The sequence below is a fragment of the Physella acuta genome, unplaced genomic scaffold (assembly GCF_028476545.2).
Source record: "Physella acuta isolate Inbredline_101_S28 unplaced genomic scaffold, ASM2847654v3 ptg000562l, whole genome shotgun sequence".
Classification (NCBI taxonomy): Eukaryota; Metazoa; Mollusca; class Gastropoda; family Physidae; genus Physella; species Physella acuta.
In genome coordinates this window covers 250,277-266,566 of record NW_026732081.1, presented here as the reverse complement: position 1 = coordinate 266,566, position 16,290 = coordinate 250,277, and the positions used below count along the sequence as shown (strand labels likewise).

Here is a 16,290-nt window from a genome sequence, read left to right as displayed (position 1 = left end):
TTTATTCAAAATACGGTTACAATTGTTGGCACAAAGGCCTTTTTTCACATTGGCCGTTTAAACAAATAAAACAATTCAATCTAGATCTATACTAGGCCTGTTAGATCTACTTGTCTGTTTGTTCTTACCTCCGTTTTTTAACCTTCAAATCCCTGGACTACGCGGAAACTTTTATACAAATGTCGTATGATTTTTTAGGGTAAATTAAACTTAGTGGCTTATTTTTACCACTGTTCAGTAGCTGTAACATGTTCCTTTTGGTTTACTATGTGTGCTTATGGTACAGGACAAGAAATAGTCCGCACTTAGTTTGGCAGATTGTTTCAAGGTGCGCAAATCAGATTTCTAAAAATAAAAGCTTCTCTCCAGTAAATTATAATTTTTTTTTACTGGCTATTAATAAAGTTGATTCGTACTTTCGACTTCATCCGCAATGGTGTTTTGAAACGTGTGAACGAAATTTACCGACTTTTACTGGTGACAATAAAAAAAAACATGATAATTCATTAACTTTTTAAAATCACACCTTTTAAACACACTTTCCCTCACAAAACATCGAAGTAGCCTACCAGAGGTCCAAAGCAACGCCCCCCCCCCCCATAGTGTGACCACTATATATACAAATCAACAGGTCAGGTTTCGTTCATCAGATATTCACACGCCTCAGAGATTTGTTTGTGGGTGGTTTGTTTAAAAAATCTGTAACTTGCGGTGAGACTACTTTCAAATTGTCCACGCCCCTGATTACACATTGTATAATCATTCACTGCAGTGACGTAGGAAATGTTATTATTTTTCCTTATATATATATATATATATATATATATATATATATATATATATATATATATATATATAATTTATATATATATTTAATTATTTATATCCTCTATATCTATATAAAGATCGATGGGAATCGACACTTTATTCACCACAAATCACATATTTCAACTAACACATTTCACATATTTCAACTACCACATTTCACATATTTCAACTTCCACACATCACATATTTCAGATACCACACATCACATATTTCAGATACCATACATCACAGCCTCAGTCACAGAAGAACACAAGACGTTAGAGATTATCCATTATTTTAGTCATCGCATCTTACTTTAGCTCACATAGTTACACATGAAGCTGGACATTAAAAAGCTAACAGTTTGCAACACAGTACATACAGTCATAAACACCATCTAAGGAAAACACGCTGTAATCTGAGTCTCTCTAGGACCTGCGTCATCTTAAAGCATTGGTTTACCATGTATAGAAAACAATTTACACCGTCATGAAAAAATGTATAAACACATAGTAGAAAACAAAGTGAGAATTAACATTGCAACATAACAATGGGATTTGATTAAATAATATTGTTTCATAAAGCATACACAGGAAAAAATCCTAAATTTTAGATTTCTTAAAAAGAACATTATGAAAGCACTTATTACACTAATTATGAGCCATTTTTAGATGATTAGAGAACAGATAATAAAATTATTTATTACTCTAGTTATGGGTTATGGTTGGACAGTTTTTTTAGACATATTTCTCCAGGGTAGGGGGGGGGGGGGGGGTTGGAGCTCTTGAAACTTTTTGGGGTAAAGTATATTTAGTATATTATTCTTTACAAATTAGAGTAGGAGTCAGAAGCCTTCACTCAACTTCACTGCCCTTGAAGAGTCTTAAATTTTGACCTATAATCACTGCACCAAGTCCTATATTCTGAAATTTACATTGGGTAGCTTACATAAATATTTGGCTGTCCATGTAATCCAACAACACACTACTAGTTTATTTTATTCAATAGTTCAAACATTTGAGTTTCATTACCGAAATAATTATTCTGTTTTTGGTTTCAATATAGTCTACACATTGAACATTACAAAGCTCAATAAGAAATAACATATTTCAGTAGCTAATAATAGATTAGCAGAGCATATAAATATGTAACATTAACAAATAGTCCAAACATTCAATACAAATTTTCTTAATTTTCATACTTCATATTTTGTTAAATACTAAAAGCTAAGTTTAAAAAAAAATGAAAATCTCTAAATATGGCAATTCAAATATTACAATAAGTAAGTTCTATGATAATTTTAACATATTAGAAAAAAAATACAGGCTTAAGTAATAAAACAACACTTGTAGTTGTAATACCAGTACTTAGATTTTAATTTACTTTCTAGATGAGTAAGTTAAATATTTGATATATTATTATATTTATCCTGTATATATTGTACGAGCAAAACATTACCAGTTTTACATCATCCATCCTATATAATTAAGTACCAAAATTGTTACATGTCTCTTAACACCATCATCCATCCTATAAAATAAGTACCAACATTATTACACATCCCATATGAAATATAGAGCTCACAAAACCAATAATAAATATTCAGAAAATGTACCTCTCATTTAGCCTCCTCAGTCATCACATTCACGTATATCTTACACTTTTAGACTTTTGTTCAGTTATTTTCCATACCAAGCAAACAGGTGGATTTAAATATAAAGAAAACAAAACAAATTCACTCATGTTGATGTTACCATGGTTACATAAGTAATGAGATGGGTAATATCTCAAATATGAGTATTAGAAAAACTTTCAGGATACTGCACAAATATATTGATATGAATGATGAATATCAAAAATGATATTTTGATAGATGATCCTTAGTGAAAGAATCAATTTATAACTCTATGATCTAAAATATTCGGATGATCAATCCTGTCTCAGACAACAGCTGGTTTATGAAGATAACGTTGCAACACAAAACCTGCTTTCTGTGTACATGAGATCTGCTTTCTGTGTCTTCGTAATCTTTCACTGACTTCAGATAATGTCAGGTGGTTTATTTCAACCAGGAAACAGCGTCATCAAAATCTAAAGCCAGTTTGACATTCTGTTGTCAGTAAGTTTAGTCGTATTACCCAGGATAGGTTTTACCCCTGGGGAAATGTCAGGAGGGGGGGTCCTCAGTGATGATGTTACAACTGTGGCAACATTCCTTGATGAAGGCGCTGAATCTGCACAGCTTCATCATGGGGACTATGCTGCAGTAGGTAGAGTTGTCCACACATTCTGGGAGTAAACAAAAGTTAAGCTGATAAACAATTTATCAATAGTAATAAATAATGTATGCATTAAGATAAAGTTTGTGTTTATGTACATAATTTTTGTAAAGATTAATTTATATTTTAAAGTATTCGTTATCGTATTAAAAATACACCTGACAATGCTTATTTATAGAAAAAAATAGGTAGATTTTTAATTTTTAGAAGGCCTATTCATTTACTTAAAGGCCTATTCATTTACTTAAAAATTAACAGTTTTACTGAAAAACAATTAGAAATAATAAATTTCCCAGATTTATTAATTTATACTTATTATTTAAAAATAGATATTTTTTTGGGAACAGATAAATGATGCTTTCTTTACAATTCAACTGCAAGTACATTAATAATTGGACAGATAAAAAAACAACTAAAGATCCTGAAACTATGAGTCCTAAGATTTTTCTAAAAATGACTAGAGTTACGTCATGAGTTGGTGGAACTATATTGTCCATGTATCAAATTTAAAATATTGGGTAGTTCTTTATTTAAATTTAAATACATGTTTTTCATCAGCTTAACTGATCAAACTACTAATTAAATACATAATTCAGAAGACCTACTTGAATATAAAAACTAATAATTAAAACAAACTAATTTTTATCTTAATATAAAACAAGTTTTTTTTATTATTATCATTATTATTATTATTAATATTGTTGTTATGATTATTATTAAGTAATGCCTTGGACAATTACAGGTTAACTGGTTGTCAAATATAACTAGGACTACATTCTGAAAACATTTTTAAACATGCTTTATACTATAGCCAAACATTAAAAACATGCAATTTAATGTAAAAAAAAAAGGTATGAAGTAAATAATAGTTGAAATAGTTAAAAAAAAATAAGATATCAAAACAATGCATTATTAATACTAAAATGAAACTGAAAAAGTTGAACTGAAAAGATTAGAAACAAAACTGAGCAATACCCAACTGAGAAGGAAATCCATTCTACTAAAGCCACATCAAGTCAAACGGCGTGCCACATGGAAGATTAAAAAAATGTTTACCTAGACCTATCTGCTTTAAGTTTGAAGTCCACATACCATTAGTACAGTTATTAAAACATGGGCGGGTGACAACAGGGCGGACCAGGCCCTCACAGTTCCTGCCTGCTGACAACGTAGTGCCTTCCCATACACATATCAACATCCTCGTCTGAAAGCCCGTCTGTCCACACTCCGACATGCACTGTTACAATAGTTGAACAAAGATTTTTGTTATTTCAGCATGGTTTTAGTCAAGCATTGTTTATGACATTGTTTGTGTATTTGTGAGTGTGAATGTCACTGATTAATAAAGTGGCAAAACATTAAAAATTTTAAATTGTATACTGCTTAGTGTGAATAAATAAATACTGTTTTTTAGATCTTAAATTAAATACAAGGTAATTAAATAATGCAGTTTCTTACAACACGAACACATTATTTATTTTAACAGAAGCTAGAAATATTTTAATATTTTAAAAAATTGTGGCATAATTATGACTATATTGACAAAGAAATTTTATTTAAAAAATCTCATAAAATATAAAACACTTAAAACAATTTAAAAATTTGAAACATTTTTAATTAGGTTCACTTACTGATGCACTCACCTAAGACCATGATGGTATATTATTTAATGGCTACACCTTTTTAATACACTTATGTCAGATGATAAATTGGCTACACTTTTTATAGCACTTATCTAAAACAATAATGATATATTGGCTACAGTTTTTAATACACTTACCTCAGACCATGATGGTTACAGTTTTTAATACACTTACCTCAGATCATGATGAGGTATTTGCTACAGTTGTTAATACACTTACCTCAGACCATGATGAGGTATTCCAGGCTGGGTGACAAGATGGTTTCCTACACTCTTTCTCTAGCACAGGTCTAGTAGAGTTATCACAAAACTTTTCATGGACAGGAATTGTGTTTTTCTCTTTTGTACACAAAACTGTCCTCACTTTTTTAGAGTAACCTTCCTTGAAACATCCATTCTCCAAACACTGAAAGTAGGTTTAGTTCATAAAAGTTAATGTTTCAAACAAGAAGTTAATACATGTTTAACATTCTAAAACAAGAAGGTTAAATTAATGTACTTTTAACATTGTAAACAAGAAGGATTATTTTATGTTTATGTTTCAAACGAGAAGTTAATATATGCTTAACATTCTAAACAAGAGGGATTAGATCATAAGCTTTAGGTTTTACAATATGCCTGCCAATAGTTCTTGTATTTACACATCATCACAAAATTATGTAAAATGTTCATAGCTTTTAAAAATTTACTATTTATGTGTCCTGATGGATAGGGTGGTGGGACGTTAGAGCACATCCAAGTCTTGTGTCCAAAGATTCATGACCTAGGTTAGGAAAAGTAATGGCACCTGGGCATAGTGCTGACCACAATATCTCTGCATATGCTGAAGTCACAGACACAGGTAAACTCTACTTCATCAGCCCCCATTGACCATAAGGTTCTAATGGGTAACTTTTTTTATTTTGTTTTGTTTATTAAAAGAAAAGTAGTTTAGTTATTTGTCAAAAAATAATCTAAATATTGTTTAAACAAATGCATGATACAAACATCTTTAAAAGTATTAATAGATTTTGCTCAACGGAAAACAATTAAAAACCAGCTTACAGGAGACCAGTCTTTGGCAATCCACTTAGTGCAAGGTTTTAAGTTGCATTTCTCTGTCGTGTCTGGCACCTCCAGGCCGGCATTTTGACAAACTTTTAACGAGAAAATCTCAAAGTAATTGTCAGTAATTATTTCACAAGTCACATTTCTTTGTCGAACTCCCCGCCCACAAGTAGCTGAACAGGCTGTCCAGTTGCTGACCACTAGTTGAAGGGGCCGCAGTTTTCTATCAAATGGATCTAAATATTTTGTCGACGTGTTCATTTTTGATGCATTGGACATAAATTCCAACAAATGTTTTTCTCTCTCCATTGATTCCTGTTAAAAAAAAAATGATGAAAATTAACTTGTGTGCTTAAATATAAGGCAGCTATGAACTTTGAATTAGGATGGATTGTGAGATATTTCTTAATGTAGACATGTTAAGTAGCAGGAAATTGACATTCTTCATTCTTCTAGAACTAGCGTGATAGCATTCAGCTGATAAACAGACACTAAAGCCAACAGTATACCAACACAAGCTCGAGGCTCTATACTTCTATGTTTGATATTCATACAAAATTTTATTCATTAGCAAGGGCATATGTAAGTGTAATAAAATTTTATTTTAGTCTAAAAAGAATTACCTGTAGTATGTCATATATATTGGAAAAGACAATTTGAACAGAAGCTCTTTTATTCTCCACTAAGCAGGTATATTTTCCTGTATCTTTATCAGGACGACTTTTTATGATTTTCAGATTTCCTCTGTACAGATGGTTAAGGTAAGAAACAAATTGAAAAAATAATTACAAGGTCAATTTGTGATAACAGGTAGATTTTAAAATATTTTTTGTGTAAAAATAAAAAATTGGACTTGCTTATTAGAGAAATGAAGCCTTGGTCCATTTTTGATGTGTCGGTCATTTTTGAGCCACTCAACTCTGTGTTTGCTGGCTCCTTTTACTGGACACATGATAACAATGGTTGTACTGGGCAGGACGGCAGCCTCTCCACCCACATACACACGGATCTTCATGGAAAAAACAAATTTCATACATTCTTTTTTAACATTACATTAAAATTATATTAAATTTAACAAGATTTTAGTTCATTACAATTACTAATTAGGTAACTATAAGAATACTGAATAACTAGCTTAATATAATTTATCAACTGGGTTAATCTTATCAGAGTGTGACAAAGGACTAGAAAAAGAGTACTGTAGGAGGTTGAAAGGGTAGGAAGGAATTGGGAACAGCTGAAAAATAGTGGCAGGATACAATGGGGGAGTGGAAAGCTTTGACAGAGGACATATGATCTGCGAGGAATTAAACAAAGATGATGAACAAGCCTATTGTGTAAAAAATGCATTAATAATATATATATTTTTTTATTATTTTGTTTATTACTGTTGTATATTATTAGTATTTTAAATATATCAACACAATTCTATCTTTAATAACATAACAATTCTCTTCAAAATTAGTAAATAAAAAATTCTGCCTACCTTGTCTATTTTATTGATTTGAAAAAATTTGATGTGTTTTTCTTTTATTTTTATTTCAGGACATGCAGAGGCGTTGCATACAGTTTCGGATTCTGGTTTTTCTGTGGGTGGACAGTGGTACTCGTCCACATCTACTGGACCTCCATCTTGGCTCACTCGTTGGCAGACCACGGGACGAAGCTGGACACCTGACCCACAGGTGACTGAACACTGAGTTAACAACAGCTCATAGTTAAAAATAGGTCATAGTTAACAACAGGTCATAGTTAACAATAGGTCACAGTTAACATTACCTCATAGTTAACATTAGATCATAGTTAACATTAGATTATTGTAAACTTTAGGTTATTTTCAACAACAGGTCATAGTTAACAATAGGTCATAATTAACAGTTAGATCACAGTAAACATAATTAACATTAGATCATGATTAGTAAAACAATTAGATCACAGTTAACATTCCATCATAGTTAACATTAGGTCATAGCTAACATTAGGTTATAGTTAACATTAGGTCAAAGTTAACAGTTTGGTCATATTTAAACAGGTCATAATTAACAATTATAATTAAAATAGTTAACATTACGCCACAATTCTTTATGTCAGGTCATCAGGTCATAATTAACAGTTAGGTCATAGTTCACAGGTCAATGGATACTAGAGTAAAGGATGAGTCATTGAATAGCCTACAGGAATTAACAAAAGGGTCACAGCCATGCTGGAATAATGAAACTTCTAATTAATAGATTAAATCATCTAAAATCTAGGTCTATTTGAAGCTGACTTCTGAAACCTCTAATTAATACATTAAATCATCTAAAATCTAGGTCTATTTGAAGCTGACTTCTGAAACTTCTAATTAATACATTAAATCATCTAAAATCTAGGTCTATTTGAAGCTGACTTCTGAAACCTCTAATTAATACATTAAATCATCTAAAATCTAGGTCTATTTGAAGCTGACTTCTGATACCTCTAATTAATACATTAAATCATCTAAAATCTAGGTCTATTTGAAGCTGACTTCTGAAACCTCTAATTAATACATTAAATCATCTAAAATCTATTTGAAGTAGATTCCTGATACCTCTGACCAGTATCCTGTGGCCCAGTTAGCTGGACACAGCTGAGTGTTGCACTCCCTGACCCTGGGGGGTATGGGCTGGCTGCACATGTTGTCTCGCAGGGTTAAAATCTGATTCATGTCAACGTTTACTTCCTGGATGCAGGTCACGTTCCTGATCATAGTCCCCCCTCCACAGGTGCTGGAACACTCACTGAAGTCACCTATTTTCCACCTGTACACACCATTTAAAAACAAATTAATTGATTCATTATAATTATGTTTATAGGCCTGTACATTTTTAACATGATATTATTCATTTTCTAACCTTAAACACGATTCAAGAAACATTTTAATTAAGACTTAATTAAAATTAAGTTAGATTCATTTTTCATAATACAATATTTTTTTTCTACCAGACGCCATTTAAAAAGCAATTAAAAATTAATTAGTATCAAGTAGGTATTGATCAATGCATCATTATATTAAAAATGTATGTGGTCTTAGTAAGCAATAAATATAGAGTAAAACTATACCTTTGTGGACAGGCTACATCATTGCAAAAGTGCCTCTCTGTTCTCAGTTTTTCTGCGTAAGCACAAAAATGATCTGGCACGACCGAGTTATTTATTTTGTAAACACAATCCAGCTGTGACTCCTAATCATTAGAAATAACACAACACAATTAATTAATAATAGCTTATGTATAATGAATATCAGAGTATTCTAGATATGCATTTATATGAAAAATGTAAATGGTTTCATTTGCATAGTAGACAGCAATAGATCTAATTATTGATTCCGATGTGTAGGCCTAAGTAATAAGTAGTAAGTTTTTTAGTTCCATGGGAAGCAACTCATAATTCCGATTTTTATAATGCTTTACTAGCGTTATTTCCCTTTGTTGGTACCTGTATTCCACGAGAGCAAGTTTTACTACAAGGCCCTAAACCTCTGGACACCCATTTGTAATCCTTGTAGCACGGTTTCAGGTCACAAGCCTCAGTAACTGCCGGCTTCTCACCTGTTAAAAAACACACAAGTTTAGCATACTCTACCATGTTTTACCGTAAATATAAATCTTATTGCGTCTATATCACGAAAAATTTTTACCGCCCCCCCCCCCCCCCCGAACGAAATGAAATTTATATAATTTATATAGAAAGTATATACTTTTAACAGTGTCCGCCCCCCCCCCCCCGAAGAAAGTCTACCGCCCCCCCCCGAAAATTTCAAGTGCCCCCCCCCCCCCCCCCGGAGAAAAAAGTCTGGAAGTAACACTGATCACGTATGTAGCCTAGGACCTTTGTTCCTAGGCTGTGTAGTATGTAGGCCTCTATATTACCGTCCTGTCTAGCAGTAATTATAAATGTTTTTGTGTCTCTGTATGTAGTCTATGTAGGTCTATATCTTGGCTACAACGCTGTTTAGCGAGTGTTATGGGCTAAGTGTCTACGTGTCTCTATATGCTGTCTAAAATAAACCACAGATATGACTTAAATATGAAAGGTTAAGGATATTATCATTATTATGGGCTTTGTGGTTTTAACCATCTTCAAGGCTAGTTAACCTTAAATACGAAATGTCATATTTTTTATTTATAACTATGTAATGGATCGCTAATATTTCTATTTTGTTTGTTGTGAATAGCCAGTCAGTCATTTAGCCATGTGTACATTAGCAGATATCTTTGTCAGTGTTTCTTCCAGACTTGAAATTTTCGGAGGGGGTGGGGTGTGGCGAACACTATTAAAAGTATATATTTTCTATATACATTCCAATTCGTTCGGGGGGGGGGGGGATGCCTGGAGAAAACACTGATATTTGTACAATGTGTAGGCTTATGTCTAAACTACATGTAGGTGAAACTTAGAACACACCTGTGCATTCAGTGTCAGGTAGATCCTCCACTGCCTTTATGTACTGCAGCTGCACCTGACAGCGCACATACCTGCTGCGATAGGTCGTGCCACAGGTCGCACTGCAGGGGCTCCACTCGGTGACGACATACCTGGGTCAAATTAGATAATTAGGTGTCTTCATTAGAGGGGGGGGGGGGGGAGACAGACCTGGGTCAAATTAGATAATTAGTTGTCTTCATTAGAGGGAGACATACCTGGGTCAAATTAGATAATTAGTTGTCTTCATTAGAGGGGGGGGGGGGGCATACCTGGGTCAAATTAGATAATTAGATGTCTTCATTGGGGGGGGGGGGGGCTGGGGGGGAGACATACCTGGGTCAAATTAGATAATTAGATGTCTTCATTAGAGGGGGGCATACCTGGGTCAAATTAGATAATTAGATGTCTTCATTAGAGGGGGACATAACTGGGTCAAATTAGATAATTAGATGTCTTCATTAGAGAGTGGGGGGCATACCTGGGTCAAATTAGATAATTAGATGTCTTCATTAGAGGGGGGCATAACTGGGTCAAATTAGATAATTAGTTGTCTTCATTAGAGGGGTGGGGGGAAGACATACCTGGGCTAATTTAGATAATTAGATGTCTTCATTAAAGGGGGGACATACCTGGGCCAAATTAGATAACTAGATGTCTTCATTAGAGGGGTGGGGGGGAGAATACCTTGACCAAATTAGATAATTAGATGTCTTCATTAGAGAGGGGGGAGTCATACCTGGGCAAAATTAGATAATTAGATGTCTTCATTAGAGGGGGGGACCTACCTTGGTCAAATTAGATAATTAGATGTCTTCATTAGAGAGAAGGGGGGGGGGGTGGACATACATGCCTAGGCCAAATTATAGGCGGAGGGAGAGACATACCTGGGCTAATTTAGATAATTAGATGTCTTCATTAGGGAAAGGGTGGTGGAGACATACCAAGGCCAAATTAGATAATTAGCTGTCTTCGTTTAGAGAGGGGTGGGCAGAGACTACATGGGCAATTTAGATAATTAGATGTCTTTATTAGAGTCGACTTACCTGGGCTAAATTAGATAGTTAGCTTTCTTTATTAAGGGAGAGAGGGGACACATATAACTAGTCTAAAGTAGACAATTAACTGTTATCATTAATGAGAGGGGTAGATATACCCCGTCCAAATAAAATAATCGACATTCATATCTCGGAGAAGGGGAGACAACAAACTTTGTCAAAATGGGTCGCTGTCTTTCTGGTATGAATGCAATGGGCAGGGGAGAGGGGAGATAAACGTGAAGACGTTTTACTGTTGCAGCTTCACTGTACGTCACGTCATCGTTAAACACGTCATCGTTACCGAGTACACACGTCACAGTTTACGTCATCACTCATTGCTTCACACCTCACCTCAATTATATTATACATGCTACTGTTCATGCTTACCCCGTCTCAAAGTTTTTTTTTCTTTCATTAATCGAATTATTAAATAATAACAGATTTTATTTTAAAACTAAAATTGTCATCAAGTAATAGCTACATACGGACAGTTACAAATTCTGATTAATTAAAATTTTGTGAGAAATTTTGATAAAAAATCGTTCCTGTAGTTAATTACCAGCCGAAGGGTATTCAATAGCAAAATTATTTCGCCTGCTCCGGTGACAGTTTTTAAATCTCCTATAGCTTGATTTCATTGGCGACAACAATGGCGGACTAACCATGAATGAAATAACCCTCTACCCTCCATTATTCCCAGAAGCTGATTAAATAAAAATCTGTTTCTCAGTAATTACCAGGGCAAAGGTCGATGTGCCCTACATTTTTCGATTGATTATTCTTTTCATGTAATCAGAAATTGAGTGCTCAGCTAAAAGGACAATGACAATTATTTAGATAAGAGAATCTGGGGACGTTTGGGGAAATAAAGTGTTTTTAAAGAATGTAGTAGATATAGTAGTGTGAGATGTGGTGGTTTTTTCATTTTAGTATATTCTGTTCTTTAGTTCTGTGGTCTATCATGTTGATATATTGTATTATATGGGGTTTTGGTCGTCAATCGCTTTGATATTTTGTGTTATATTGCGTTGGGTGATCGTTTACGGCCATTTTATAATAGGCTATATTTTTTTTTCTTGTTTCATGAAAAGACCTCCAAAGAACCGCATGTATAATTATCAACAAAATATTATCGCGAGCAGCAGCAGTGATGTTATTTAACATCAATGTTCCAAACAAACTTTTTGTAGTTCGTTTTTCAACGAGGTTGTGGTAGGGTGGGACAAAAGAGATGCAGTCAAACATTTTATGGAATAATTGTCAAGTGGTCATCCGTAAATGAGGTCACGCTTTTTGGACAATTTTTAACTCCCCCCTAACCATCCGCCACGCATCGTCCCCAAAAGCTAGACTCTCCCCCCCCCCCCCAAATATGACATCACACCTCAGCCAACAACACCCCCCCCCCCACCCTTCAAAATTTGATTTGATTTTTTTTTAAAGCACCGATTGTTTTTTCTAAAATATTGACTAAGCTTGTTCAACATGGAGTATTTCAATCATTTTCTTTTGCAATTTGTTAAAACAGTTTTCTAAAACACGAAATAACGGTTAAAATTCCGTTGTTAACATTACTTTTTTTTTAAATGCTAAAGTGTGACGCCACATCTCTGAACAACCCCCCCCCCCTTCTCACACATCGTCACAAAGTAACGGACCCCTATCCGCCCTACGAGTGTGGCGTCTTCTATGGACGATCCCCAATATCGCTAATCAGTAATTAACATTTTAAAAACATTTTTAAAAATGTGACCCAAAAAAAATAGCACTAAGTTTAGAAATTATTTTTCGAGATTATTAATTTTAACCCCCCATCAATCTAAATAACAAAAAAAAAATATCGGCCAACAGGTTTTATAAGCCGGGAGACATTGATGAAATGTTTGTTCACACATTTTTTTTTACATACGTGAACCAATTCCCGCAACTCCGTTCAGTACTTTAGGGGGAATAATAAAGCTACCTTTACTCCAAAAAAAAACAACTTTTTTAAAAAACCAAATTCATTTATAATTTCCTTTCCTATTCAAAATGCCTCACGATTGACCTTGGAAAAAACCAGATCCCCAACGTAACATTAAAGTCAGAGGTAGTTCAGCAGAAAATAAATAATAAATGATAAATGGCGATAGCGAACGCCGGAAGAAGGTGACGCACATGTTATAAAAAATGAGTTGCGTTAGAGGAGATGATAAGGGGGAGGGGAGTAGAGGGGCGTAATTGTTTAATATCAGCTTTGACGTAAGGTGATAACCATATTTCTGGGATTGGGAATTTAAAAAAATCATTTCCCGTTAACTGACCGTGCGGTAAAAAGGTGTAATTTTTTTTTCTGCCGTGAAGTGATTGACGTTATATTTATCTGCTGGTGAGCGACGATGGCATGTATTATTACAGGTATCTTTGAAGTGGTTTTTTTTCTGGCTTTGTCCTGTACAAGCCAGCTGTTTTTTGTCATGAGACTATCAACTATCAGCTATTTATTGTCATGTTCAGGTGAACTATTGTGTTGTTTGTTCAACTTTTGTTGTCCTGTATAAGTCGATTGCTTGTTGTCTTGTATTCGCTATACATTGTCCTACTAAAGTCAGCTATAGTAGTCTAGTCGTTTGTTATCTCAATACAAGTTGACTGTTTATTAAACTGTCCTAGTTGACTGTTGTTTTTTTAATCTTGTTCAAGTCAGCTGTTGGTTATTCTGTCCAAGTCATCTGTTTGTTAACAGCTGCTTAAAAACATTTTTAAATAAAAAATCGTAAAACATAAATATTTAAACAATGTATCTTTTGCCCTAATATTTTTGCGGGGTAGTGGGTAATAATTGTGCTAAGCTTATCATATTAGAGACTCACTTGGGCGACTGGAGGTCCTGTAGTTTTGTCTCGTCGTCTTTGATAATGATCTCGTTTTTAAATGGGCTGTTGTATACCAGCTCTTGACGACCTGTGGGGGTACAGAGATGTGGTCATGGTGTCTGGGGTGGTACATGTGGTCATGGTGTCTGGGGTGGTACATGTGGTCATTGTGTCTGGGGTGGTACATACATGTGGGGATGTCTGGGGTGGTACATATGGTCATGGTGTCTGGGTGATACACAAATGTGGCCATGTTTTGTGGAGGTGATACACACATAAGGTCATGGCAAAGTTTTCTGGATGGTATTTCAGAAGCATTGACAATGCCCTTTTGTATGGGAGTTATATAAGTGGCGAAATGTGCCGAAGTTATCTCATATAATTTGACACCATACACCACTCTAATGGCCGAGTCGCTGTTTGATGTGATAGTTGTAGCCCGTTCACAAACATTTATCCTGATGGAAAGCTTTACTTTACTCACCATTGTAGTCATGTTCTGCTATGTGTCGTGGGTCTGAAAAACAGGAAAAAGGTAACAGCTTAGTGAAGTTTAATTGAGTTTTTTTTTTTACATCATTCTTACTTAAGAGTTATCGAACATGAAGGAAAGTTCGTCTAAATTTAGTATCATTGGTACTTAAGAGTTATCGTCCATGAAATAAAGTTATCTTTCTTTAGGAGTGGAGATTACAATAAAATAGTGGAACAAAATAAAACAAAAAGAAACAGATGTTCTGTCATACCGTCAGGGTCGTTGCAGGGAAAGATGGTGGTACAGTTCCTGCGGGTGACAGGCTGTGTGGTGATGTCACAGAACATCTCACCCTCGTGACGGCAGACGACCTCCCTCACCTGCTCACCCCAGCCACATGTCGCGCTACACTGTAGGGAAAAACACGAGGGGGGGGGTAGAGGTTGTTAGGTTAGATGATGTAGGCAAACTGTTGATGTGAGGTTTCTAAGATGGTCTTGGATGTAGCGATGCCGTTACAATGATGTTGTTTTAATGCCGCTGTGATGTCGCGATGTAGCGGTGATGTTAACACGATGTTGTAGTGATGTTACTGTGATGTTGCCACGATGTTGTAGTGATGTTACTGTGATGTTGCCACGATGTTGTAGTGATGTTACTGTGATGTTGCCACGATGTTGTAATGATGTTACTGTGATGTTGCCACGATGTTGTAATGATGTTACTGTGATGTTGCCACGATGTTGTGGTGTTACCGTGATGTTGCCACGATGTTCAAATGATGTTACTGTGATGTTGCCATGATGTTGTAGTGTTACCGTGATGTTTCCACGATGTTGTAGTGATGTTGCCACGATGTTGTAGTGATGTTACTGTGGTGTTGCCACGATGTTGTAGTGATGTTGCCACGATGTTGTAGTGATGTTAATGTGATGTTGCCACGATGTTGTAGTGATGTTAATATGATGTTGCCATGATGTTGTAGTGATGTTGCCACGATGTTGTAGTGATGTTACTTTGATGTTGTCACGATGTTGTATTGATGTTGCCACGATGTTGTAGTGATGTTGCCACGATGTTGTAGTGATGTTACTGTGATGTTGCCACGATTTTGTAGTGATGTTGCCACGATGGTGTAGTGATGTTGCCACGATTTTGTAGTGATGTTACCACGATGTTGTAGTGATGTTACTGTGATGTTGCCACGATGTTGTAGTGATGTTGCCACGATGTTGTAGTGATGTTAATGTGATGTTGCCACGATGTTGTAGTGATGTTAATATGATGTTGCCATGATGTTGTAGTGATGTTGCCACGATGTTGTAGTGATGTTACTTTGATGTTGTCACGATGTTGTATTGATGTTGCCACGATGTTGTAGTGATGTTGCCAGGATGTTGTAGTGATGTTACTGTGATGTTGCCACGATTTTGTAGTGATGTTGCCACGATGGTGTAGTGATGTTGCCACGATTTTGTAGTGATGTTACCACGATGTTGTAGTGATGTTACTGTGATGTTGCCACGATGTTGTGGTGATGTTGCCACGATGTTGTAGTGATGTTACTGTGGTGTTGCCACGATGTTGTAGTGATGTTGCCACGATGTTGTAGTGATGTTAATGTGATGTTGCCACGATGTTGTAGTGATGTTACTGTGATGTTGCCACGATGTTGTAGTGATGTTGCCACGATGTTGTA

At 35.1% G+C, this 16,290-nt stretch overlaps 1 protein-coding gene across 1 annotated transcript in view; it reads right to left on the bottom strand.

Annotated features, from left to right (window-relative positions):
- Window positions 1-2,326: 2,326 nt before the first annotated feature.
- The window catches only part of LOC131946511 (ADAMTS-like protein 3), an 80,766-nt gene continuing 66,802 nt past the window's right edge, over window positions 2,327-16,290 (bottom strand). The window contains exons 8-21 of the mRNA XM_059307332.1: window positions 14,863-15,001; window positions 14,601-14,633; window positions 14,114-14,204; window positions 10,204-10,334; window positions 9,235-9,347; window positions 8,860-8,981; window positions 8,348-8,558; window positions 7,262-7,471; window positions 6,633-6,784; window positions 6,399-6,519; window positions 5,773-6,090; window positions 4,949-5,134; window positions 4,143-4,323; window positions 2,327-3,096 (exon numbers count right to left, since the gene is read on the bottom strand). Of these exons, the coding sequence (XP_059163315.1) occupies window positions 2,975-3,096; window positions 4,143-4,323; window positions 4,949-5,134; window positions 5,773-6,090; window positions 6,399-6,519; window positions 6,633-6,784; window positions 7,262-7,471; window positions 8,348-8,558; window positions 8,860-8,981; window positions 9,235-9,347; window positions 10,204-10,334; window positions 14,114-14,204; window positions 14,601-14,633; window positions 14,863-15,001 (2,130 nt within the window). The 3' untranslated portion in view covers window positions 2,327-2,974. The remainder of the gene's footprint in view (window positions 3,097-4,142; window positions 4,324-4,948; window positions 5,135-5,772; window positions 6,091-6,398; window positions 6,520-6,632; window positions 6,785-7,261; window positions 7,472-8,347; window positions 8,559-8,859; window positions 8,982-9,234; window positions 9,348-10,203; window positions 10,335-14,113; window positions 14,205-14,600; window positions 14,634-14,862; window positions 15,002-16,290) is intronic.